Below are 27,484 nucleotides of genomic sequence, written 5' to 3' on the forward strand. Positions count from 1 at the left end.
CACTGCCCACTGTGGGCTGCACTTCATTGGGGAGTCAGGAAATCAGCTCAGGGTTGTGACCAGAACGCAACAAGTTGAACAGCTCAGAATATACAGCCAGGGTGTTGTTTTATGAAATAGTTTTCCTAATTATACACACTTAAAAGTATATTCCGGATAGCAATTCATGTGTATGTCTTGCTGCTGGGAGTTGTCAAATCACAGTAAAGCTGTGTCCTGGCTACACTGATGAACTGGTATTTGATTGTGGCACCCACACTCTCAGAACTGTTATACATACCATTAGTAAATAAGAACCAAAATGCCAAGGATAGCAATAGTCTGCGTATGGTGATAAACTTGGGCACACCTTCACTGCCTTCATCGTGATAACACTACCCCTTCCTGGCATTTCAACGCCTTCTTTCGAGGTGGGAAAGCAGGAGGTGTCAGCTGGCTGGCCTAAGCCATGGGGTTAAGCATAACCTGAAGCCTGTCTTATCCACTTAGCCGTTCTCAAACTTCACAAAAACACAAATCGCTGGGCCCTGCCTCAAGTTTCCAATTTAGCAGATCCAGAGTCTGGCTGCAAATCCATCTCTAACACACCCTGGGAAATGCCAGGGCTCAGCTCCAGAAGTGGACATTGAGAAGCACATTTTTAACCCCTGGCCTGCAGGGATTTCTTGATGATCTGCAGTTAACAATGTCAGCTACACTGAATCATCACACTTCCTCGCTGCAGTTACTGAAGGAGTAGGGGTCATTATACCATGTGATCTGGCAGAAGGACGAACCTCAGGAGAAGAAGCCCAAACTGGTAACCATTAACACAAGGTCAGCCATGATGCCAGACTGCCCCACTGCCTGTATCACTGGTCACTGCTCCTTAGAACCTGTCCACAGGGTCTGTGAGCCAATGTCGGTCACAAAGTCTTCAAAGCTCAGGGGTCTCTTCTGACCTCTAATCCCTCCCAGAGCAAACCAAGACACTCAGGCCCGACTTTGCTGTAGTGCACCAGGACCACAGGCCCAACCTAGCTGCGGTGCTCCCAGACCACAGGCCCAACCTCACTGCAGTGCTCCCAGATGAGTCTTCCCGTGCCTTTCCTATGAGCCTTAGCTCAAAACCCTTGGTTTGGGTCAGCAGAATCATTCTCAAAGAAAAGTCAGGTTGCACATTTCTTCCCACCATGTCTTGTTTAACTGGCAGCCATGGGCAGGTCCATAGAGTGAGAGAGAGAGGGGTGGCGATGAACTCAGCTTCTTGGCAAACATCAGAGAATGTCCAACTCCCTTCCTCTGAGGTAGCTCTGCCCATGGCTCGCAACCCCTTTGAAATGACCCTTTCACAGGGGTGCCTAAGACCGATGGAAAACACAGATATTTATGCTACAATTCACAACAGTGTCGAAATTACAGTCATGAAGAGGAGCTGTATTAAAGGGTAATGGAGAAGCTCTGAGCTAAAGGCTGCTGGTGTGTCCTTAAACCTCCCCAGGCCTTGCATTAAGTGTCTCACTGTCATTTAGGTTAACCCCAAACTCTTAGACTCAAACAATCCTCCTGCCTCAGCCTGGTGGAACTCCAGACACATGCCATCCCCTCACGCCCAGCAATAATGATTTGTCCTCTGAGGGGACCCTGGGTAAGGATGGGTGTGCAGGAACCATTAGGAACTGGTCCTAAGCTAACAATAATGCTAGCTGACTGTCGTGTAATCCTCCTAAAAACCGCAATGTACTTGAGAGGCTTGTGGGGGCCCTGGCCTCCCCAACCCAGGTCTCAGCTGTGTGTTGAGGGGCTGCAGTTCTGCTCACTGGAGATTTCTGGTTGGCTGAATATGGCCAAGCTGAACTCTGCCATGACAAGCAAGGGTCGTTAGGCACCTCCCCAGGAAAACACACCTGCTGTGGAAGGTCAAATGAATGTTTATTTCAGTGATACTGGCGCCTAGTTTCTTAGACTGGGACCTTGACAGCATAACGAGTTTTAAAACATGCGCCCGATGCTCTTTCTCATCCGCCATTCTGCTTCCAAGACAAGGACACAGGAATGACCACACCGGAGCAACCAGCACACACCTGCAGATCAAGACTCTAATCCTGGCCACAGGGAAACCTCCGCTCAGGACGGAGGGGACTACCGGGGCTGCACGAGAGTAGGGTGTGTCCAAGCTCTCTTCCGTGACAGGTGAGCTGGGCAGAAGGCAGGCCCAGCCAGTCGGTCCCTCGGGCCAGGGCAGGAAGCGAGTCTCTCTTACCCTGGTGCGTGGGGCCGCAGGGCTAACACCAAAAAATGCATCCGAACGAAGCGTGTCCGGTAGAGTAGAAGACTGGTCCACGTAGGCGCCCCTGGCAAGCGCACAGCAAGATTCAGAAATAACAGAGGGTCTAACGACCAGGCAGCATGGGAGCAAAGCCCAAAGAGAGAGTAAAGGATTGGGAAAGCAACAGGCATCTGGGTCAGACACATCTTGGCTCAGCTATGAGTCCCATTCTAGTCTGCAGTCAGCCACGGGCAAGATGGTGGACCTTGCTAGGCCACATCTTCATCACTTGCATCATCTGGAAAGCAGACTATTTCTCACACAGTGTCTGTAGGCGTACGTGACTCAGTGCACTTGTTACAAGGGTTGGTGAACTGCACGCCATGTTGTTAGGTAAACACTGGGTATCATTACTGATGCTTGAAGGTTTTGCTAAAAAGAGTCTACTGAAAATGTAGAGAAGGGAAATACATGAGCCTTGAATGAGAGAGTGAGGACTGTGAACCCCAGGGGTCAAGGCGTGGGTTTCCAGAATCCCGGGGTGTTTGATGGGGCATGGAATAAGACGGAAGAGAGGCAGTGCCAATCAAGGGCCTCGGGCCAGGTGTGAGGTCACCCTAGCTACCTGCCAGCAGCCTCTGCTCCCAACAGTTTGATCTGAGAGCAGGGTAATCCACCCCAGGAGCAGGCTGCTATGTTCTGCCCATGGCCATCCTAAACAGCTTTTCCTATCATTTCTGAAGGATTAGGAAGAGGTGCCCACTGAGCAGGAATCGAGAGCTCTCCTCTGCACCTCCTGGAACCCAGTTTTCTTCTTTGCTGCTGCCATCTGTGGAGCTGGGCAATGTAGGCAGGCCCTGAGACTGAGAGGCAGTCTCTGGTTGTCCATAGCAACCCAGCCTCAGGGAGAGTGCCGGGTGCCAAAGGTATGGGAGCCAAGACGGTATTAGCTGTTCCTGCTGGAATGTATCAGGATGCTCTGCCTGTCCCTAGCTCGGGAACGCACTCTCGGCACCCTCTGAAGCTAGCTCAAGGAAGTCTGTTCCTTTCACTAGCTAGCCAGAGTCACTGCTGAAAAAAACGCTACCACGGTGCTAATCTCCCTCCCTCCCTCATTTCTCCAAGCTTGGTGTGTCAGGAAGCCTGACTGAGCTGAAATCATGACAGCCCAAACCGGTCAGTCCTTGGAACTCCCCAGCAGTTCCCCCAAGTAACCTTCTCTTTATCAGCCTCCTTGGCCATTCACAACTCTCTTGCCGCCTCAGAGAGACTTCCTAGGGGGCAGGAGTCGGGATCTTTGCACAGAAGAATGAGGTAAAAGGCTCCTGTGGGGTTTAGGGGCCCAGCCACCCTCTGACTGCATTTCAAAGATGAGGCAGCCATCTTCTGACCCTCCTCCTCGGGCGTGAAACTAACTCTCCACCCTTTACCTGTGTGCTGCCGCCTTGGTAGTTTGTGTCCATCAAAGAAAACCACACAAGGAACGGGATGGTTCTCCGATGAGGCTGCAGCGAGGCCCTGCCTGAGTGTGCCCCCTCTCTTTCACACAGTAGAGTCCCTCACTGGAGAAGCAAGCACTGAGGTCATGAAGCAAGGAATCGAAATCTGCCGGCAGTCCTGTGAGTGAGGTCTTCCTGAGATGAGCCTTTGCATGGCTGTTTCCCTGACCACCAGCTGGGCGTTAGGAGAGACCAGAGCCAGCACAACCCAGGTGAGCCAGCCTGGGACACCTGCCCCAGGAAGCTGCAAGACAGTCAGTGTTCGTTGTGTTGAGCCAGCAAGGTTACGGCGGCTTGGAATATGGAAACAGATAATGCATAGTCCATGGCGAGTTGGTGACATAGCCTAAGAGTCAATTTCCCTATCTTCCAAATGGGGCGATTACAATTTTGAAAAATCTCTGAGGTAATAATGGTGGAGAACTTGGCCCAGTGTTAGGTACTTGTGCTTGGTGACTGAGACTCCGTGCTGTTATCACTATAGGGTCTGCCATCCTTTGCACCGCCACGGACAAGCTGGAAAGCCAGATGAGTCCCTCGACACTACTGTATCTTGGGGTTCTCTGCCAGTGAAGCCTCCAGACCCATGAAGACAAAGACAGCATGTGTTTAGTGGGCAGCACACAACACTGAGAGGCCGCCTCGTGACTGCTCTGTGTAAGCAATATTCTGTGTCATCATGGATGCCTCAGGCGACCCAAGCAGACACAAGACACAAAGCACCCATCGCCATGAGCCTCCACCATCCGGGGACAGAAGCAGTACTCAGAGGCCTGTGCCACAGACTGGCTGCATTTAGCCTGAGTGCTCAGCTTGGGACCAGAGCAGCGGAAGGCTTCTCCTATTCCCCTCCCCGGAGCAAGGGCATCGTGGGCAGTGCCCCGCTACGGCGCTTACATCATGGCACTGGCCCATGTACACATGACTCCCCACCCTTCACGTGGAGTCTCTTGACGAACGGACAGTTAGTTGCAAGTCTTTGCATGTCTGCAACCTACCCAGTGCTGGGAGCCCGTGGAAGGACACTGGGTGAATAATGTGTGCGTGTGACAGCTGACAGCCAGGTGCAGGTTGGGATCCATGATTTGTCTGTTTGATCCGAGCGGCTTCTAGTCTCCCAGGAATGGTGGCTAGGCTCCCTCAGTGATGGATGGTGTTGCACACTGAACCAAATATTCTAGAAAGCACGGCACACATCCTTCCTACAATCACGCAGAAACATGCGTGGGTGCTGAAGACAGCCACATGCAAGTGAGAGGTGGGACAATGGCTCAGTCCTACGTCCCACAGCATTACTTCTCCTTTTAAAATATCTGTCATTCATGAGAACCCTGAGCTCGAACCCCAGAGCCAGGATCTGGGCTGTGTGCCAAGGACACATGCTGCCACAGAACCTACAGCTTAGTGCAGGAATGCACACTGCACAAGAGAACCCTAAGGGGCTGTCAAGGCCTCAACTGAGGGGTGCATGCGCGTTCCTGAAGCCACCACGCCCATTCTTCATAGACCAGCGTTCACATCACCAATTCGTCTCCGCCAATCATATGTCCACACGTGAGTGAGAAACTACTAGAGGTCAGAATTCAGGAAGCATCACAGTGTGAACATCGAGCAGTAATTCTCCTCTAACTCTGCAGTCCTGTGCTTGTGGGAGGCCCTGGGATCAACTCCTAGTACCGCCCACAGAAGAAGAACACTTGGAATTGTATCAAAATCAAAAACGCCCATAAGGAGATTTGACAACAAGCTGGCAAAAGCTATGCGTGGCCAAGACAAAGCGTCGCTGGGCCACACACACAGGAACAGACTGAGGCAGTCCGCCGCTGGCCTAGAGATGGAATCCAACCCGAGTGACTCCCATAGGATTTTCTTGCAGAAATAATGAACTGACTCCAAAATTAGCAAAACCATGCCCAACAACAAAACTGAAGGTACCGGTAGTACCTCGGGACCTGAAGCCAGAGAGCAAAGCAACAGGACACTTGCATAGGGCAGACAGATGGACAAGATGCAGAACGGAGACCAGAAACAGACCAGGACGTACACAGTTAAGTCAATCAACATATACAGTTGACGGCTTACAGCTAAAGGGGCAAGGACTGAGGAGGGGAGATCCTTCCAATGTGTGGTATGTCGCCCCCAGATATTCACATACAGAAAAAGCCGAGTGGTTAGATGATCCTTACTCCATATAACGTATTTTGAAAATCTTCTGAAAATGAACTATAGACTTAAATGGAAAGCTTCAAACTTACAGGGGGAAGCCACCCTTCCCCCTGGGGGGCGGGGCTTAAACTCAAAATAAATCACAACAGAAAGAAATTGAAACCTTCAGGCATCTGCTCTCCCCTAAGCGTAGATACTTCTGAGGACAGTATTGGAGGCTCCTCAGAAAGTTAAAAATAGTTCTGACATGAGATCCAGCAATCCTGCTGCCACGCGTGTATCCAAAGTACATGAAATCAAGTTGTCAAAAGACACCATCAGTCTGATGGAGACTACAGCTTGATCCACGATGGCTGAGCTCCAGCTGCAGTCCCTGTCTGTGATGGTAGCACAAACAGAAGGCACAACACAAGGTGGGATGTTATTCAGCCCAAAACAGGAAGGAAATCTTGTCGTTTGGAGTCAGAGCACTTAACGTTAAGGAAAATAAGCCAGGCTCAGAAAAACAGCTCTCACCTGCCTGCAGAGTCTCAAACAGGTAAACTCAGAGACAGAGCAGAAGAGCAGCTACAACAGGCGGAGGGTTAGGGAGGCCGCTAGGGAGCTACTAATTAAAGGGTACAGTCTTCCCTTAGAGGTAGAAAGGCTAATTCAATAGCTCTGCCCTATGACGTGATGACCACAGTTGACAAAATGTTACACTGTTGAAAATCACTGAGCAAAATGTAAATGTTTTAACCATTAAAAAAAAGTATATGTGGTCATAATACATGTTGGTTTGCTCAGTTTTGCAATTCCATAAGGTATATGTTCTTTAAACTATTTTAAATCACAGTGTACATGATAAACATATACAAATTTTCTTGTCAATTGAAATAACTAATTTTTATACATCCACTCCTCCAAAGATACTGCTGACTAAGTAGTAGTATATTTAAATAATACTAAGTATATTTAAAATATACTAAGTAGTATATTTTCTGCTACTTTTGTAGCAGAAAATATAAACAGCTTAAGAGGAAAACTAAAACAATGTGCACACACCAAGGCCTAATGCCTTCGATGTATGAAAGGCCCATAAAACCCACCAAAGGACAGGGACAGAGGACACAAACAGAGCATTTCCCCCAAAAGAAATACAAATAATGACATGAAACCAAGATTAGTACCATTCAAGATTAAAGAGACGCAAATGAAAACATGCCATTTAATAAGGAATATTTGACACAGATATACTTACAATGTAAAAATGGAATTATTCCAAAGACTTTCAGTTAAGGATTGTGAAACACACATGATATAGAACTACAACAAAGCACCTTGTACCCATTTCAGTTTAAATGCTGACTTGGCCTGTACCCGTCATTTGTAGCATTTGGTTAAGTAGGGCCAGAGAGACATATTTCAGGCCTCACAGAAGATTACATATACATAAAAAAATACACTTTCAATTATTCATGAATAAGTGTACAGAGATATTGCTGAAAAGGGAACTCACCAAAGCAGAAGCTGCAGCTGTGGAGAAGGGGTTCCAGGTGACCTTTACTTTATTTCTAATTCATAGTGTATTCTTATTAATATACAATAAATTTCTATTTCTATAATTAAAGAAACATAAACGTCTTCATTTTAAAACTACAAGAAGGGCAAGCAAGATGGCTCAGTGGGAGAAGGTACTCGCCACCAAGTTTTAACAACTTGGGAGTTCAATCCCAGGGGTCCCACGTTGTGGAAGGAGAGAACAGACTCCCACAGGTGGTTCACACACACATACATGCACATACACACAGAGAGACAGAGAGAGAGAGAATTAAATGTAATAAAATAAAAAACAAGTTCCAGTTTAATGTTTCAACAGTGAAAAACAGTAAGGCAAACGGCCAGAGAACAAGTCCCTTGCTCTTCTCGTACCTTCCCCTAAGTGGGCACGGGTAGCAGGGGCAGCCATCACGCACACACTCAGGTTAGCTCAGGATTAGGTGCGAGTCAGAGAATGGGTTCCCTCAGTGAGTCCCACACAGTGGCCTGCTGACACTTGGGCAAGTCACTGAACTGCTGCGACCCTCAATTTCCTTTGTAGAACTAAGATTTACAAGCACCGGTGTTTAGGGTTGTGGAGTTTAGCTGTGCTGGCTAGTTCACGTCAACCTGACACATCTGCAATCATCTGGGATAAGATCATAAGATCTGACTGTAGGTCATTTTCCTAATAAGTGATTGATGGGGGAGGGCCCAGCCCGTTGTGGGTGGAGCCCATCCCTGGCCTGGTGGTCCTGGGTTCTACAAGCAAGCAGGCTGAGCAAGCCATGGAGCAAGCCAGTAAGCAGCCACCCTGCTTGAGTTCCTGTCCTGACTTCTCCATGGACGAACTGCAATGTGGAAGCATAAGCCAAACAAACCCTCCCCGCCACACACACTTGGTCCTGGTGATTCATCATATCAGTAGCAGCCATAATGAAGACAGCACCACACGCTCAGCTGGGTGTCTGACACAGGAGAACTCCATGAGGACCCAGCTCCTTTGCACTATAGGAAACATTTGTGACGTATGAGCACACTGCGTCCACCTGCAGGATCCAGAGGGGTGGGGGTTGGGCCGGGGCTGCCACGCTCAGAGAAGCCAGGTGGACGGTAGTGAGCAATGACCTGTGTCTCCAGCTCTCAGAGACTTCTTGGAAGCAGCAGGCAAGGAGGAGGGCAGTAGTTAGCTGAGAAGAGGAGGAGGAGGGGAGGGGGGAGCACCATGACACAGTAGGAGTCTAAGCACTTTCTGGTGACATCCTGTTGTGTAGTCCATAGGCAATGTGACTCATTCCCGCCTCCCTTCCCCACTGGGTTGACTGAGACCTTCCTCTCCGCACCCCGCCCACCCACCCTGCTCTCACCAATATGTCAAGATAGTGGAAAAATTACTGCCTGAGGACTCTAGGGACCACCAGTGCCACATCCCTCATCCCACTGATGAGAGACACAAAGACCAGACAGAGACAGCCCCCCGACTACTCTGAACCACAGGATCCCCCAGCACCTTCCTTCCCCCAGGCTCCTACTTCACTTCACAGGTTCCCATTACCTGACTCCCACCCTGCTCCGCCATCTACGAGAGTCCTGAGGCCTGGGGTCTGCTCTGTCAGCCCTAGCTGTCCTTCATATCACATACAGCATGACATGGGAGGATATCAGGAGAGGGCGCTGATCAAAGCTCCCTGATGCCACTGTGGCCATTTTGAAAGTCTAAGCAAAGCAACAGAGGTACTAACAGATTTGAGAGGACCCAACAGGTCATCTCTTGGGTCATAAACGCAACCATGAGCCAGAAGGAACCGAAGCCGGAGTGGAAGGCCACTTTCCGGGGAGAGTGTGTGAGACTTGACAGAGGCTGGGCCGGGCTTACCTTGGGCAGGCTGACTGGAGTCCGGGGCTTGGTCCTGGGGTTCTTGATCAAGAGCCTCTGGTCAAGGGGCAGTAGGTGGTACTTCATAGCCTCAATGAGGAAGTCCTTACAGGTGTTGTTATTCTTTATCAAAGCCTCTTCCTCAACTGTCTGGGGGTAACAGTCCACAGATGACCCTCCGGAGGAGTGGGATCACGATTCCCTAGCCTCTTCCCCAGGCTGTGTCATTCCCACCCACCCCTTTCTATACCATACCACCTCAGACTCCAGGATGGGCCCACAGAGTTACAAGCTAGTGCAGTGGGCCCACTTTTCTCATCCCTGTTAGGCTGCTCCCACTAGCCTGATTTTAGGTTGCCTAGCAACCTCTGATGGTATCACCTGCCGATGCCAGGGGCACGGGATATAACTGGCCTGAAACCCCCACCCAACCCAACCCCCCACCCACCCACTGCATAGCCAATAAGTCTTGTTGGTTACACAGTCCTCAGGACTTATCATACCATCCTTTCATAGGGCAGAGATGAAGATTTATATTACAGCTTGGTTATATAGTCCATAAAGAAAGACAGATGCAGCCATGTGTGGTGGTTCACACCTTTAATCCCAGCACTTGGAAGGCAGAGGCAGGTGGATCTCTATGAGTTCAAGGCCTGCCTGCTCTACAGAGTCAGTTCCAGGACAGCCAGGGCTACACAAGAGAAACCCTGTCTCGGGGAGAAAAAAAAAAAAAGACAGATGCCTTTTCTGCTAAATTGTGCACACTACACATTCCATACATGTGTTTATACAAAAATGTATATGACCTGGGAAAGTTTATTTGTTTACAGAACAAAAGGACCAGACACCAATAAAATTGGACAGGGTCTGACAGGATTCATCCTGAAGGATGCTGTTAAACTGAGACCTGTTTTTCCCAGCCTAATCCAAACACAGAAGCTGTGTTCTCAAGAAATCTACATCCAGAACAACTTAAGATGGCACATCATCCAGCATCACAGACCATTCCAGCCAGGACTTCAAATAAGCCTGCACAGAGCATTACAGCTAGCCTTCTCAAGACTTCCCAATATTCCAGTTTCCTTAGGGTCCCAGAAGAAACATCGTCCCAAGAGCAACAGGAAACATTTAAGAAAATGGTGCCTCATTTTCCAATAAGGGATGGGAGGTTTTTGATAGTTCTATCGATGATGGATGTTTGTTGTCACTAGAAGGCAGCTTGTTGCAAGTTGATAAATGATCTTGGTCAGGGAAAAAAAAACAAAATATATGGAGCTTAGACTCAGGGATCTCTATTTTGTCTTCTTTCCTCTAAGCTTCTTTGTCTCTTATCTGATGTTAAGGAGGGAAAAGAGGAATAGGGAGGAAAAGATAAAAGGGGGACATGGGAATAATAGGATAAAAGGGTAGATTATTGAATTGACTCAAAATATAGAGCTCTTACTAATCTCAGATGTTTTATATTGTTATAAACTTTTGTATATCGATACAAATTTAATGTTATTTTTGATACATATACATACAGATGTTTCAGCTCTTGTGCAAGGCATTTTACCTCTGCAACTCATCTAAAAAATACAGTGTGACACTCTAGTCCTCTTGAAAGCTGCTATTACAAAACGTTCTAGGAATAATTTAGAAATACAATTTTTAAGTCAGTCAAACTTGTTAGATACTAGTTTAGTTAATTACAGAAATATGTTTCCTAGGTTGAACAGACAGTAAGTATCTAGAAATGAGCAATGTTTTCCTATTTCAGATATACTACAGGGAAACAGGTGGTTTGCAAAAACCTCACAGATCCACATACTTTGGCATTTCAGATGTTTTATTGCCAGGCACAGTGGTAGACAACTATAATCCCAGAACTATGAGGGGCAGAAGCAGGCAAATCTCTGTGAGTTTGAGGCCAGCCCGGTGTACAAAATGAACCCAGGAAAGCCAAGGCTATATAGAGGAACCCTGTCTCAAAAAAAAAAAATGTTTTATTAGTAAAAGGCTTTTTTGACAGTGAGATATGTCAACTCCTGGTAACACCCCATTCTACATCAAAGAAGATGATGAGCATCAAAGAGCCTCTAAAAGGAGTTTGCTTCAAATAAGGCAAGCTAGCCACTGGGCAAGAAACTACCCTTGCTTCAACTGCAGACAGCATGCTGTTCAAACTTGGACAAACTATGCAGGGAAGGCAGCTGCCGAGCTTAGCCAAGAGAAGGTAGGCAGTCCTTCATAATTCCTGCTTCTCGAAAAGGTCTGTCATATTCTGGGCCAGAAGGCTGAATACGGTGACCCAATGTTTCAGAGAGAACTTTGTGGCTGTCCAGGCAGCCAGCTGTCTCTATTGTTTCTATAGCTTTGGAAGCTTGCTCTGCACTTCCTGTTTACTTAGGTAATGTTTACCCTTCTCAGGTCTCCGAGGGGGCTGAAGACTAGATAGTTATAGGCTCACAATTAAGCTTTAGTTGTTTAGGATTTTTTTTTTTATTTATAGTTGCCTTATTTACCTGGGGCTGGGCGGATATTTTCCTTACCCTGTCTCATTATCCTCACCATCCATCTCCCAGCCCCCATCCAATGCCATCCACCTTAATCCTCCTCAACTGGATTATCTTTCATCTATAATCCCATGGTACTTGCTTTTATTCTTTATCTGGGCTATCACCGGAGTCCTTTCTCCAGTACCACGTGGCTTTTCTCCACACTAACTCATGGTGGCCTCCTCCTTTCCTCTCTCTTCCCAGCTGTCTGTCCTTCCCGTGATTCCTCATGGATTTCTCCAAAGCCCAGGATCCTTAGCCACACCTACCCCATTCTGCCCTGCCCAGATATAGGTTGTTTAATTAGCCAATCAGGTATAATGACTTAGGCAGGTTTACACAGAGGGCCAGTAATTGGCCTTAGATCAACCTCCAACATATGTCCGTCTCTGCCCCAGTGCCCACACCAGCACTGAGGTGACGGCAGCAGTCTGTTCTAATCACCTTCTACCTGGATAACGGGATGCTGAATTAAACTCGCAGAGATCCACCTGCCTCTGCCTCCCGAGTGCTAGTATTAAAGGCGTGGTCCATCACCGACCAGCTTTTTTTAAAAATTTATTTATTGTTTTATTAATTACACTTTATTCACTTTGTATCCAAGCTGTAACCCCCTCCCTAGTCCCTCCCTCTCTCCCCCCATACTCCTCCCCAAGTCCACTGTTAGGGGAGTTCTTCCTCCCCTTCCATCTGATCCTACAGTTCTCATCAGAACTGGCTGCTTTGTCCTCCTCCGTGACCTTATGAAACAGAACATCCTAGGCAGGGCCAATATGGCAAGGAAATCAGGGCACATGGCTGGGAAACAGCTGAACTAACATAGAGGATTGATATAAATGGATATCTGCTCAGTTATGGAGCTTAAAGCTTATTAATAAATCTTATAAGCATCTGTCTCAATTTTGGGGGGGACCTAGAGTAGGTAATTGGAAAATCACCTGCAAAATATAAATTTTCTTCATCACACTTTAAGCTTCAGGGTCAAGCAAATGCTAATGAAGCACCCTCTCCTAGAGGAGCTCACCTCGTGAGCCCAATAAAAGTCCTTGTTAAGGGAGGGCCATCACCTTTCCCAAGCCATCGTTTCTGAGCCTCTTTTCATACCCAAACCTGACTTTTCTGTGATAACCAGAATAAGCCCATGTCATTGGTAAGCTTCGGTTGTGGGGAACTCAGGGGCTTCTTTAGCACACACCCTCACTGTGAAACAGTCCATTCTGGAGGCATTCCATCTGGTCCATTTCCATGGGACTTAGCCGCATGCAGTAACACAGCAGCCAGCACTCACTCAGCCCTGTAACGGGCCTTTGGTGGGTCATCTCTTTTTGTCACCACACAGCCCATCAGAGCTGAGAGAACTGGGGTTCCGGGGTCAAGTGTGACAGGGTGACAAGGGCAGAGTGGCGCAGCTCGCCTGCTCAGCCTCCTCTCTCACCTGACGCTTGCACATTCCTCAGGAAGAGCTTGAAGGTTGGCCATCTGCCTCTGCATTTTGTTAAAGCCAAGCCTTTGAAAGTTTGCAAGCATGTCCGACACCATTTACCGCCAAAATGAACCATCCCATGTGTCAACAGGATGGAGGTTATCAAAGGTGGCAGCTCACAGAAATGTGTGCTTCAGAGCCGGGTGGACGTGGACTCCAACCCTGACTCCCTCATGCTGGCCAGGGACCCAGACCAATCCCAGGCTCCAAGCTTCAAGAACAAAAACTGAATGTGGGAGGGGAGGGGGGTCTGATATCAAGAGGCCCATAATCATTGCCTCAAAGGGCTGTTGTAAGGATTAAATGAGAAAACACGGGTGCACCCCAGAATTCTTATCTGTTCTTTCTTCTCTCCGAGGAAGTAGAATATATACTCTATGCATCTGTGAAGAGCTGGTTTTCACATTCCTGACCTGGACTTGTGGTTGCCTAAGATAAGATCGTAGCAGAAAGGGAACATAGGAGCCTTATGGAAATGAGTCTTCTTGCTCCGATCTTCCAAGGGAAAACCAGCTCATACTGAAAATTCGTATGTCAGATTCTGCGCTGCCTGCCTGCCCAGATGCTCAGAGTCCATTAGTCCCTGCAACAGCTCCACTTAGAGCTACTGCAACATCTGACCAGAAGCCAGTGGCACTTGGAGGGTGAAGTGACTCAGAGCTGGTGGACGGAGCCTCGACTGAAAGCCCACATCTGCCCACACCCATGCTCTTCACATTTCATATCCACACGTCACACTCAGTACAGGGAGCTGGCAACCTCCATCCCCACAGCGACGCCTGAAACGCCTCAGCCACACCATACAGTCAGAGCTGCCTCTGCTCTCTTCCAGCAGGTGACCTTGAACGCACTGACCTGGACTAGATAATCCCTTGGTAGGAGAGGGAGCCGGACATGCTCCATCAGCTTCGCCATATGGTCTAAGCGAGTCTCCTTCTCATAATTGATCCATGAAATCACAGCTTCAAACACCTAGGAAGAAAAGAGAATGCTTATAAAAAAAAAAAAAACCTGCCTCAGTTTGTAAACCAGGAAGAAGAAGAAAAAAAAAAGTTACCAGTCATCCGCACAGACACTTAATCTAAGACCTGATATTTAGGATGAAACAAAAACAAAGGCCTTAGATACTCACTAGCCTACCAGAGAACACACACAGAGAATGATAAGTCCGCTATTCCATGTATGCGGTCATCAAGGTCATACTAAAGCAAGTTCTGATAGTCACTTAAGGGTAGAAATGCAGACTAGTTACTGCAAACTAGATATGTAAAGAGTACTCAGGACAGAAGAGCGGGGGTGTGGCCTCCTCCCCTCATTTATTCCCTGGAGAACACTGAATGACGACAACAAGGTTGTCCTCTGCCTAAAGCTGGCTGTGAGGATGAAAGTGATACTGAATGCCACAGGGAAAAACATCTTCCTTGGACTCGGAGTCAATTCTCGGCACCCACATGGCAGCTGACAACCATCCACAACTCTAGTTTCAGGGGATCCAGTGCCTTCTTTAAAATCAACCAGATTGTATGCTCAACGTGTACATCCACTGTTTGGCAAACTCTACCTCAGTGTCAAATGATCTTACTTCCAAACTGCAGTGATAGAATCTCAGCACAGTAATAAAACTCAGATCCGGGAGCCCACAGACACTTTAGGAAGTGCAAGAACGGCTCTTCCGAAAGCACCTCCATTGGAACTGACTCAGAAAGGATCATCAGTGGATGCCAGCATCAAAAGCTACCCAGGCAAGAATCCAGTTCTCAGAGTCATGCCATGGCGACATTCTTTACAAGGTGGGAGGCACACTCTCTGACAGATGGAACCTTAGATAAGGGATCAAGTTTACTAAATTTACTATCTAGAAGAGGACAAATCTGTTTTGTTGTTGTTGTTTTTGTTTTTGTTTTATGAGACAGAGTGTCTCTATACAGTCCTGGCTGTTCTACATAGACCAAGCTGGCCTTGAGCTACAGAGACCACTCCCATACCTCTGCCTCCAGAGTGCTGGGATTTAAGGCATGCACTACACACCTACCCATTAAAGTAAGTGTTTTCTTAAGATTTATTTTTATGTCAGTGCCATTCAAAGGAGTTCGGGTAAGCACAGAGGCCAGCAGAGGGCATCATCTCCTTCAGAGATGGAATTATAGATGGCTGTGAGCTGGGACTTGAACCCAGGTCCTCTACAAGAGCAGTCAGTGCTCTTAACCACTGAGACATCTCTCCAGCCAAGAATTTCAATTTAAAAAAAGAAACAGAATAGAACAGAATTTTTAAAAATGAACCTGTACATGCGCATTTTTTTTTCTCATTTCTGAATGTCATGTCTATTAACCCTAAGTGCACAAATCTCGTAGAAATAGAGTTCTGTCCCTTGGACACAGCAGTGCTTCCTGGAACATAATATTCACTGGAATAGTCTCGTCACTGAACGGATGGCCGAGTGGCTTCAGAGGAGGCGTCTGAGGAGGCAGTGGCCCCTGGCCAGGCTGGAGAGGAGGGCAGGGCTGGGAGGAGGGCTGAGATCTCCTCGGGAGGGAGGTGGGGCTGCCGCCATCCCTCTGCCTTACATGCTTTGCACACCTCTCCTTACGCCCTTCTTCCTGACTGTGAACTTGCACAGGAATGAGACGGCACCATCTGTCTCCTGCCCCTCCCACAGTGTGACAGCAGCAGCTGGGTGATGAAGCTTGGCTGAGGAATAAGGCTTGGGTAGGTAGAGTCACGGATTCCATTCTCCCACCAAGCGGCATAATCTTTGCTTGAAAGGTGAAGACGCACGCACGCATACACAGCAGCTCGCTCTTCCCCTGCTGGTATCTTGACTTTGGTTGGACCAGCCTAACCAGCTCCACTCTGTTGCTCTGTTTACCTACTCAGCTGTGAAAGCCACAGCGTGGGACAGCACCAACCTCCGAAGAGACCACAGGTCTCTTCATGCTTGAAAACAAGCAAGAAAATAAACATCCACACAGCTTTAGCCCTGGACGCACTTGAAGTCACCCTCAACAGCTCACCTGTGAAGGCCTCGCAGACATCATCCTCCTGAATTCTCAGGATAAGCCAGTGAGTCAAAGACCTTTAGAGACTCATTCAGTCCAGAACTGGAAAAAGGCAGGTGTGGTCCCCTCAAACCCAGCTATCCTGTTCCTGTTTCCCATTAGTCTCAAGTGTCCACTGGCCCCGGCTTGGCAAAGCACAGCACGCAGGCCAAATCCAGCCTGCACCTGTTTTGCAAATACAGTTTCTCTGGAACAGCGCCACGTGCATTCAGACTCCGCCGGCTGCTCCTCGCAGAGCGGCGGAGATGAGGATCACACAGCGAAGCGCCTGAAATACTCTACCTGCCCGCTGTGGGAAAGATCATAAACTCACACTCAGTAAAATCTAAGCAGAGAGCCCAGGGCTTCAGGCATGGGGCAAGGTGTACGTGATGGCAGTGTTTTCACGCGTTCCCTGATGAAACGCTCAGCTGCTCACACCTGGGGTCTCGTCTCAAAGAGACAGGGTCATTTCCTCACTGGTTCATGCCGCTGAACCAGTTTCTTGGATGCTCTGAAGGCAGAAGGGTTAAGGCAAAGTTTTTATTGTTCTCCCCCCAGTCCTTAGGGCCTGGCCAAATAAGTCCTGGCCAGAGAACAGTAGGTAACTCCCCACCCCCACCTTGGTTACACAGGCAGCTGAGACAGGCTGGTCCTGAGTACCTCAAGTGAAGGGGGTTCTGGGTAGTAGGTACTGATGCTAGTTTTCAAAATGATCAAGGAGAATTCAAGACCAATAGGCAGTTTTGTAACTGGGAAAAGTGATTCTCACAACACGAACTTGAAGAGAAGCTAAATCAAACGAGATCAAAGAGGAAACTGGGTTCCTGCCCATGGACCTGACTTGCTAATCAGGGCTGGAGGATTTTGATCAACAACACCTTACATGCAGAACCTCATTTCATCCCCACAAAACTTCCGAAGGAGGTATCACAGTTTCATAATTTTAGAGATGGTCAGCCAGACTCAGAGAGGAACAAGCTAGAAGACACTACGCTCCCAGAGAGGAGTGCAAACGCGCTTCAAACCCAAAACCCCAAATTTGAGGGTTTCGCAATAGTTCATCTTAGTCCCGAGTAGCTCAAACCCTGAGCCAGCTGCAGCGCTGGGAGCCAAGTTCTTAAGCCTGCAATACTAATTATAGCCCTCCACACTGTCCCGGGACATCAGCCCGGGAGAGGCATGGAGGGCAAGGGCATTTGCCAAGCCTGCTGCCATGCTTCTAAATTGGGAGCTTCTATATATAAGAACGCCCAGGTTTTCTTTCTTCGTTTTTGAAATTAAAATGTATTGACATCATTTCCCCCTTCCCTTTCCTCCCTCTAACCCCTCCCATATTGCCCTCCTCCCTCTCAAATTCATCATGGCCTCTTTTTGTTAATAAATATAGGCATTCCGGCAAGAGACCATTGGTAGCCCGACAGTTGAAGAGCCTGCCCAGAGACCAACAGCCAATGGCAGGCTCGGAGATGGTGCAGAGGAACCTGATTGGTTGCCCAAAGCTATATAACCTGCTCTCTTTCCTGGGAATAAACCAGCCTGTATCTGCTCGCCCTGCACCTCTTACCCCCTCAGCTTGGGCACCCTCTCCTCACCCATAAACTGGACCCATGGGAGGAGGACCAACATTTATACATGCACATATGTATATATACATACACATATACAATCTACTGAACCCATTGAGTGTTGCTTGTATGTCTGTGATTTCAGGGCTGACTATGTGGTTTTGGAAAACCAACTGAGGAGTTCATCCTTGGTAAAAACTAGTTCTCCTGCTCTCAATAAGCCGTTCTAAAGACTATTTTGAGCAATAGATTCATTGTTTTTCTTACGGAAGTCGATCTAAAACATTGCATAGAATGTAGCTGGGTTCCTGGGCACCCCACGGAGCATTTCACCATGAGGGAGAGAGTGCAAGGACACTGTGTGAAGACAGTTTTCATGTCTCTGCAGACATCGAACCCTCCATGATGGACTCCTGCCCCCTCCCTAACCCGGTGGCAAAGTCAGCGTGGACCAAGTGGGTGTGGGAGGTCTTCCAGGCCACGGCTGCTCTCAACTCTGTGCTTTGCTCCACATTATTCTGCTGACATCATTACATAACCCTTTCAAAGCCCACTTTGCCCCATTGATATTTCAAGATGAATTTTCACATACACTAGGCAAGTTTGTCTTAATGTTAGAATGTCATTCAGATATTTCGAAATGATATGAATAATGTTCCTAAAGTTTCTGAAAGCCAGTCTAGTTTGTAGTTTTCATCAAAAGTTCCCTTTTATCATTGAATTTGCCTCTCATTCATATTTTTGTACAACATATTTAAATTACTTTAAAAACTATGGTCCACTTCTTCTTGGATTTCAGATAAGAGCTGTTTGAGGCCATAGCTCTTCCTATTTGTTTTTTTCTGTATTTGATTTTTTTTTTTTAATACTGAGCTACACTGCATTTATATCTTCCTGTTTAAATTCTGCCATAGCTCATTTCTAGCCTTTTGGAATGGCAGATCATTTTTTATCTTCATTGAAACACAGATCATTTAGAATACCTTACACTAAGAATAATTCTATAATTGACTTTTATGTGGACCATTTCTCGTCCAGGTACCTTGGTGCAGATTTTCATCCTTGAAAAAGAATACTAGACGCAGGAGCCATTCCACAGTCAAGGGCGCAGGGCCATACGAGCCCGAGAAGCTGACCATGCTGCAGCCAGTCCCCACTGGAGATGTGTGCAGTTCAGGGTCTAAGCTCCGAGCACTTCCCAATGGGCTCTGCCAAATGCAGCAGTCCTCAACCTGTGGACCGCAACCCCACAGGGGCCACGTGCCATCTGATACTCTGCCTTTCAGATATTTACACGAGGATTCATAACATCAAAATTACAGTTATGAAGTAGCAACGAAATAATTTTATGGCTGGGTTGCATAACATGAGAAACTGTATTAAAGGGTTGCAGCACTAGGAAGGAAGTCGAAAACCAAGTTAATCTGTGCTGAAAACCACTTTTTCTTTTAATGCCTAAAAAAAAAAAATCTTGTAATATTATAATTTCATGGGACACAGTTGGCTAAGTTCTGCCCTGAAAATGTTCACACATTTTTACAGATTTTTCATTCCAAACCTCAACCCACCACACATCCTTGATTCTCAACAAGCAGGTCACTGTCCTCCCCACAGACAACAAGCTGTCTCAAACTTGAAGAGAAATGGCTGCAATTTCTACCATCCATCACTCGAGTCCCTGCAATGCCTTTCCCAGGCAGCAATCTGGGACAAAACACTCCCGGGTGTTTTCTGTGAGCACGGACCACTATGAGCTACCTCTCTGATCCAGATTTTCTGGACACTGGCTTTCAGTCCATCTGCTCACCTCACTGGGTTATTGGACAGTAATGGCTAGGGCAGCTCATCTCTGTACCTTCCTGACAGAGTGGTACAGCAGGAGGAGCAGAGACAAATGCCCTGTTGCCACCCACAGGCTTCTATTGCTCAGGAATTCAGTCGCCTCACTGAACCTTATCTGTCATGCAAGCCCCTGGGAGCATCAACAATGCTCAACCCAGCAGCCCAGGGGTTGTATAGCCTGATGGTTGGCTTGTCTAGCAAGCATGTAGTCCTAGGTTCCATCCCCAGCACATCACAGACCAGGCGTATGGTGCATCTGTAACCTCCTCACTCAGGAGGTAGAGACAGGAGGATACAGAATTCAAGGCTGTCCTTGGCCACATAGCGAGGCTCAGGCCAACTTGAAATTCATGAACTCTTGAAGAAGGAAAGAAGAAGAGAGAAAGAAAGAAAGAAAGAAAGAAAGAAAGAAAGAAAGAAAGAAAGAAAGAAAGAAAGAGAAAGAGACAGGGAGAGAGAGAGAAAGGAAGGAAGGAAGAAAGGGAGGAAGGAAGGAAGGAAGGAAGGAAGGAAGGAAGGAAGGAAGGAAGGAAGGAAGGAAAAGAGAGAAAGAGAAAGAGAGACAGACAGAGAGAGAGAGGAAGGCAGAAAGGAAGGAAGGAAGGGAAAGGAAGGAAGGAAAGAAGGAAGGAAGGGAGGAAGGGAGGGAGGGAGGGAAAGGAAGGAAGGAAGGAAGGAAGGAAGGAAGGAAGGAAGAAAGAAAGAAAGAAAGAAAGAAAGAAAGAAAGAAAGAAAGAAAGAAAAAGAAAAGCAGAAAAATTGAAGTGGATAGTATTTTGGCCAAGAGACATCAGACACAAAAGTATACATAAATCTTTATGCCATATCTTTAAATTAAAATACTCATAAAAAAATGTATCTAAGGTTGTTGGAGGTTGGTCTGATGCCTGTTACTGGCCCTCAAGATCTGGTTACACATACCTTTGGTTTGTAAACCTGCCTAAGACACACCTGATTGGTTGATTAAACAGACTACCTGGGAAGAACAGAATAGAGTAGGCGTGGCTAAGGTTACCGGACTTTGGAGGACAGAGAGGATTATGGGAGACAGGCGGAGGGGAAGAGAGGAAGAAGGACCCAGGATGGGTTAACCTGGAGAAGAAACCACGTACAGGCAGAAGGAAGGACTCCAATAATGGCGTGAAAAGGCCCAGATAAAGAATAAAAGAAAGCATTTCTAAGATTATGGACGGAAGATAGGATGGTTAAGGAGGATGGCATTGGATGGGGGCTGGGAGATGGATGGCGAAGATTTCAGACAGCTTAGACAGGAATATCTGCCCAGCCCAAAGTAAATAAGGCAATTATAAAATCAAACAGGTGTCTGTGTGTGATAGCAGGCTAGATGATACCGCCGTGATAATCTTAGGGCTAATAATAATGAATATTATGTAACCCAACACTTTTTGTTTTTACAACTACAAAGGTATAGGAAGTCAAATGTCAGCTGTCTTTCTTTGAGCTGGAAGAACTGACTAAAATGATTCTGGAGTCTGTTTCTTCATCTGTGTGCTAGCTGTGAATGGGCTGCACATGTTTTATCTGCTTCCGTGCCTATGGGCCCACTATTGCACAAACGTCACATTGAAAGCAAATGCGTGAACTCTGCCTTTAGAATGTGGGTGGTCGTGGCCGACTTTGCTTACAGCACTGTGGTGTTCTGCCCAATTGTGGCCACTTGATTGTACTCTCCAAAGGGTAACAGTGAAGAGAGTGATGCTCCCAGAAGTCATCAATTAGTAAATAAAAATCCCAGCATCAGGAGTGGTCTACCTCCCTAGGAGCTATGATTGGTCAGGAAGGCCTCTTGAGGCCTCTGAAACAATACAGACAGTTGCTACTGCTCTTGGTTGCCCACCAGAACTAGATGGTAAGACCCACAGGTTGAAGACACCACACATCCTAGTTGCAGGACCCAGGCAAATCTAGCTGGAACTGGGCTGAAAGCTTCCTCCTTGCTGGCTAGCCCTGGTGATAGCATGTTTGTCGCCAAGCCTTACTCACATGTGGACGCCATGTGCAGCAGACCAGGCAAGCTACGCCCGCCCCAACAGTGGTACGCCTGTTACAGGAATAACCAACCATTACTGCTCAGAATCAAGGCCCACTCTGCAGGGTGGGGGTGAAGGTTGGGGGGGTGACATCTGGCACCATAAAGCCAGTCACAGCCCATGGTTTGGGGAAGTGATAGGCCTTAGAGGGGAAGCCACCGCTGCTATTTGCTCAGTAGACATGATGTGCCTATATATTGCCTTCCAAATAACTGTGTTCGACATTTAACTGGTAAAAGTCGTAAGAACAGATGACTATTGAATGTTTAGCCACTCCCAGGCTACATGGATGCTGGAGAACACAGAAACCAGAGAAAGGGTGGTGGGGAGTGGGAAGCAGTACTTCCAGGTATGACGTGGCTGTCACACTTGTAAACTCATCGCAGCTGTGATGACAGGTACAGGAGCTGCACACAACTGAATCCATCAACATCCTGCCCTTGGGGAGGGCCTCATGAGAACACATCCCTCCTTGGGAACTTAGTTGAGTTAATGGTCAACGGGGCATTTCTTGAGCAGTGCAGCCACTGGTAAGGAGCCTGTACTCCTGTAAACAAATCCTGGCCCATTCACCTGTAAACAACCCTAAAGAAACTCACTGGGATAAGAAAAAAATAAAATTAAATAAAAAAATATTATTAAAAAAAAAAGAAACTCACTGGGTCTCTGTGTCTGTATCTCTGTCTCTGTCTGGCTGTCTGGCTGTCTGTCTCTCTCTCTCCCTTTCTCTCTCTCTCACACACACAGTAGGATTACCAGTTGGGAAGAGGAAGGAGATCAGTAGGAATGTGAGAGGGACAGAGATGTGTTATTATTGTAATATTACAAACATGTATGAAAATGTCATAATAAACACCATTATTAAATATAAGTAACACATGCTAAAAACAACAAAAAAACCAATGCTGAGGAAGATGAGATCGTGGTCTCAGGCTAAGAAACTGGCCACAGACCTCAGAGATGGGCCTGACTCAGCCACTAACCGTGGCCAGCTGGGTTCCTAACCACAGCACTGAGGGGAAGAGTATTTTCTGTGTCCTAGGCAATCTCACACATTCCATTCCTTCCTAGAACACCTCCAGAGGGTAAATCCAACATCGTTGCCTGTAAGGGCTATCTTATTCACATATTCAGCAAATACTTTTCATTGTCTCCCATGAGGTGAGCTTCATATCACTCTAGGAAACAGCCCACACCTCTGACTGCATGGTGGATACATTCTGGTTGGAGATGAGTTGCTATCTTAGCAACTCTAGCTCTGAAGAAGCAAGCTGTCTCCACCCAGCTGCTGCTACTGCTGTTGCTGCTGCTGCTGCTGCTGCTGCTGCTGCTGCTGCTGCTGCTGCTGCTGCTGCTGCTGCGTACATTGGCCATTAACAGTGAAGTACCACGTCCTCTTGACTTCAAAGGGCAGATTAACTTCAGCTTTGATGTCTGAAACCTGGCTTTACTTTATAATACATGCACAAGAAACCTATGGGCTACAGGCAAAAAGTTAAGTCTAAAGTATAGTTAATATAACGAGGTGTGGATTTAGGTAAGCCTGGGTTTTGTAATTATGAACCCAGATGACATTTTCACAGCTGGTATCACTAAACACAGTTGAATTTCAACTTAAGATCTCTAACATTATTTCAAATACACTCAAAAACCCCCATACGAAACAAAATTGAAAGGAAAAACTACTGTGCATGCCAGAGATCACTTATCACAGCCTGTGTAATTACAGGAAATAAGAATCAAAAACTCCGGGGCAAGATTTTCAAAGCATAAAAGACTAACATTCAGATAGCAAACACTTGTCAGAAGTTTTTAAGCCATTTGCCTTCCAGCAATATTTGGCTCAGTGGTTAAAAACACTTGCTTCTCTTATGTAAGACCTGAGCTGGTTTTACAGCGCCCACATGGCAGCTCAAGACCATCTCTAAGTCCAGTCTCAGGGGATCCAATGCCCTCTCTCGGTTTCCATAGGCACTGCATGCACATGGTATGCAGACACGCATGTAGATCTCTGAGTTGGAGGCCAGACTGGCTTACTGTAGCCCAGCCAGGGCCACACAGTGAGAGCTTGTCAGAAAGAAAGAGAGAAAGAGAAAAAAGAAAGAAAGAAAGAAGAGAAAGAGAGAGAGAGAGAGAGAGAGAAAGAAAGAGATAGGGAGGGAAGAAGGAGAAGGGAAACAGGAAGGGAAGGGAAGGAAAGAGGAAAAGAAAGAAAAGGAAAGAAAAAGGCGAGCTATGGGTTTAGTTAAGGAGGAAATGTAGCCAAATTTTATTAAATGTGCATATGGGTGTTTTACCAGCATGTATATCTGTGCACCATGTGTGCCTGATGCCTAGAGGCTAGAAGACATAAGACTCCTTGGAACTGGAGTTACAGCTGCCATGTGGGTCCTGGGAACCAAACCCCCGTCCTCAGGAAAAAAAAAAACAAAACAGCCAGTGCTCTTAACCACTGAGCCCTCTCCCTAGCCCCAGCCCTACTTCTTGAGAAGCACTACTCTTAAACATATTAAGGCAACTGAAGGCACATGTCGGTAGCTTTTTAAGTCACTGGGAACAAAACCCTGATAAGAAATGACCTAGTAGGGGAATAATTTACCTGGCTCACGGCTTGAGAGTATATCTGTCATGGCGGGGAAGGCATAGTGGTAGGAGCAGCTTGAAGTTGCCATGGCAGGAGCATGAAGCTCCTTACTCACATCTCCATGGACCAGAAAGCAGAGAGAGACGAATACTGGCAGCATTTTCCTTTTCCCCTTTTTATTCAGTCTGAGACCCTGGGCCACCAGGATGATGTCACACACATTCAGGGTGTGTCTTCCCTCTCGCTGGGGAAAGCCCTCGCAGACACACCGATGTTTGCCTCATTGATGCCCCAGGATTAGGTGTTCCTCAAACCACTTAAGTTAACAATCCAAATTCACCATCACCAGTCTACCCCTTATCAACTCAACACCCAAACATATGACTTTAAACCACAGCGTTCCATCCCTGGCCCCAAAAAGTCTCATAGCGTCCAATATATAAAGTCACAGAGGAAACAATCCCATCCCAAAAGAGAGGGCTGGAGGCTAGTAAAGAAGCTGGGGAGCTCTGTGATTTCGAGGCCAGCCTGGGCTACAGAGCGAGTCCAGGACAGCCAGGACTACATTGGGAAACCCTGTCTCAAATACAAACGCTTCAGTTCCTCTGGCATCAGGGCTCAGCAGGAGCAGCCCCCTGTCAGCCCCCAGCAGGCACCTGGCAGCACTGTCACTTGCTGCCACCATGGCATCTTTCCAGGGCCAGCTGCACAGCGTATCTGCAGCCTCCCTCAAGGAATGTCCTACTTTTCTGGTCTCTCCAATCCTGGGTTCCCCATTGCAACTTGGGCTTGACCTCCTCAGCTCCGTAGGCTGCCTGCTTAGGAGCTCCACGCCAGGAATCAGATCCAGCTGCAGGTGGCCTGGCCTTGGTAGCTTTCTGGAACTTTCCTCACTTTGACATCTTGGAGGCCTCTGAGCTCAGCAGCACACGTGATGTCAAGGTCTGTTGCCCACTCATGATGTCTCCCGGCCCCTTCCTTGGACAGCAGCTACGGTGCCTTTGTTCCTGAACCCGGGAAGCCCATGTTCAGCTGGTCCTGCTTGATCAGGTTTGTCTTGGTCCAGGCATTCTCTTTCTGACAGCAGTTTTTCAAATGCATTTTTATTATTATCCCCTGGAGCTTCCGAGGGGTGGGGTATCGCTGTTAAGGCAATTTCCTACTGTCCCAGTTGCAAAGTGTAGGAGGTGTGTCCTAAATTACACTAATCTTTTCAACAGTGAGAGCTGCTTTGCCCACACCTGCCTTGTCTGTGCTGCCCACGTGTTTACCTGCACCCACATTCCTTTCCTCCACAAGCTACACATTTTTCCATACACTTCTAGTCGGTCTGTCTGTCTCTCTCTCCCTTGACCTACCTATACCCCCCCCACACACACATACACACTGTAAACCTGACTAAAACCAGCAGCCAGTAGCCATGCCACAGCCCAAATATTTTATTGTCCTGGCATTGCCTCCTCCCAACAGCTTAGCCCACTTCCTGTGAATTTAGCCTCACTCAGATGCTCAGGACACAGGCAAAAAGCCATCAGGTGAAACACAAATGTCTCACAATGTAGTTCCTGACGCAGCCTTTTGGCCCCTTAAAAGTTCATACACATAGTTTTTGCATGACGTACATTTTCACCGACACTCTGGTTTTCCAAACCCCCAACGGAATATTCCGCTGGGCCTTATGAGCAGCACTCTATGCTGTGCTGCCTGAAGCTTTAAACTCCTTCACATCCCCGTGCTGACCAAGGCTGAGCACCGCACTGCAGCCGTGACGAGCTTTCCCACCAGTTTTCCCTATTAACTACTTTCTACACCTGACCAACAAAATATCTGACAAGAAGCTACTTAAGGGAGGTGGGATTCAAACTGTGGGCACTCAGGCAGACTCTGCCATCCCCCTTTTCATTCAGCCCATGACCCAGCCCATAGGGATGATCCTACCCATAGTCGGGTGGTTTTCCCCTCTCAGCTGACCCTCCCAGGAAAAGCCCTCACGGAGGCTGTAGCTCATTCACACCCTAAATCTACTCAAGTAGATGATCAAAATCAACCATCACCAATTCACTTTAGGAAAAGCAAAAGCGTCCCCTAATTTTGAAGGTTCTCACAGTTTCCAGGAATGATGTGTGCAGAATTTCATCAAGGTGGACATCCATATACACACTCTAAACTGTATGAAAAAGAGCAACTTTTCCCTGAGTACATGACGAAATGAGAGCCACTCTATGTAAGTTCATTTCTCTGTCTTGGGAAAGATGCAGTTTACTTAAGAGCATGTGCTAACAGTCCATCACCTTAATCACTCAGCCACCTCGACCCACAGGAATCTATTCTAACGTTATCATGACTTTGTCATAATTGGTTGCATTATCATTAACAATGGTAACTCAAAATACAAAACTGTTGCCATGGCATTAGCTGACATGCCTGAAAAGCCACCACCCTGAACTGAACCACTGAACCTCTCCAAACTGATTGACTAGAGCTTCTGTGATTATGGAGAGGCTGAAACGTTGCAGAGCCAGAGCCAAATTATCCTGGGTTATCTGAGCCTCTGAAGCAGCCAATCCCCAATGCTGGAGAGATGGCTCAGCAGTTCAAAGCACTGGCTGCTCTTCCAGAGGACCCCAGTCTGATATGCAGCACCCACATGGGGACCCACAACCATCTATAACCAAGGTTCCAGTGGATCCACCGCCCTCTTCTGGCCTCCACAGAAATGGCCTACACACGGTGCACAGATATACAGGCAGGCAAAACACCCACACACACTAATTAAATAAATCTTTAAAAAACAGCCTTTTGTGCCCACCTCTGTGTGTAACCTAATATCCTTGTGACTCTTGGGTAAATTCTTCCGGAGTATATAAAAGACCTTTAGTGTCTACCAACCCGGAGGCTAAGAGTATCATAGCAGAAGTTCTCCTGCTTTGCTGCCACCTACCTATTGCTGTTCCCTCCAGTGCATTTGAAAAGCATGTTGATTTATGGCTTTCTTCATTCTGTGTGTATGTATATATATATATATATATATATATATATATATATATATATATATATATATATATATATATATA

General features: G+C 47.2%; 1 protein-coding gene across 1 annotated transcript in view; it reads right to left on the reverse strand.

Moving 5' to 3' along the window:
* The window catches only part of Klhl3 (kelch like family member 3), a 111,657-nt gene that overhangs the window by 20,297 nt on the left and 63,876 nt on the right, over positions 1-27,484 (reverse strand). The window contains exons 7-8 of the mRNA XM_055629403.1: positions 14,183-14,299; positions 9,308-9,457 (exon numbers count right to left, since the gene is read on the reverse strand). Coding sequence (XP_055485378.1) covers positions 9,308-9,457; positions 14,183-14,299 — 267 coding nt within the window. The remainder of the gene's footprint in view (positions 1-9,307; positions 9,458-14,182; positions 14,300-27,484) is intronic.

Source organism: Psammomys obesus, unplaced genomic scaffold, assembly GCF_907164565.1.
Source record: "Psammomys obesus unplaced genomic scaffold, mPsaObe1.curated_primary_1811, whole genome shotgun sequence".
Lineage (NCBI taxonomy): Eukaryota > Metazoa > Chordata > Mammalia > Rodentia > Muridae > Psammomys > Psammomys obesus.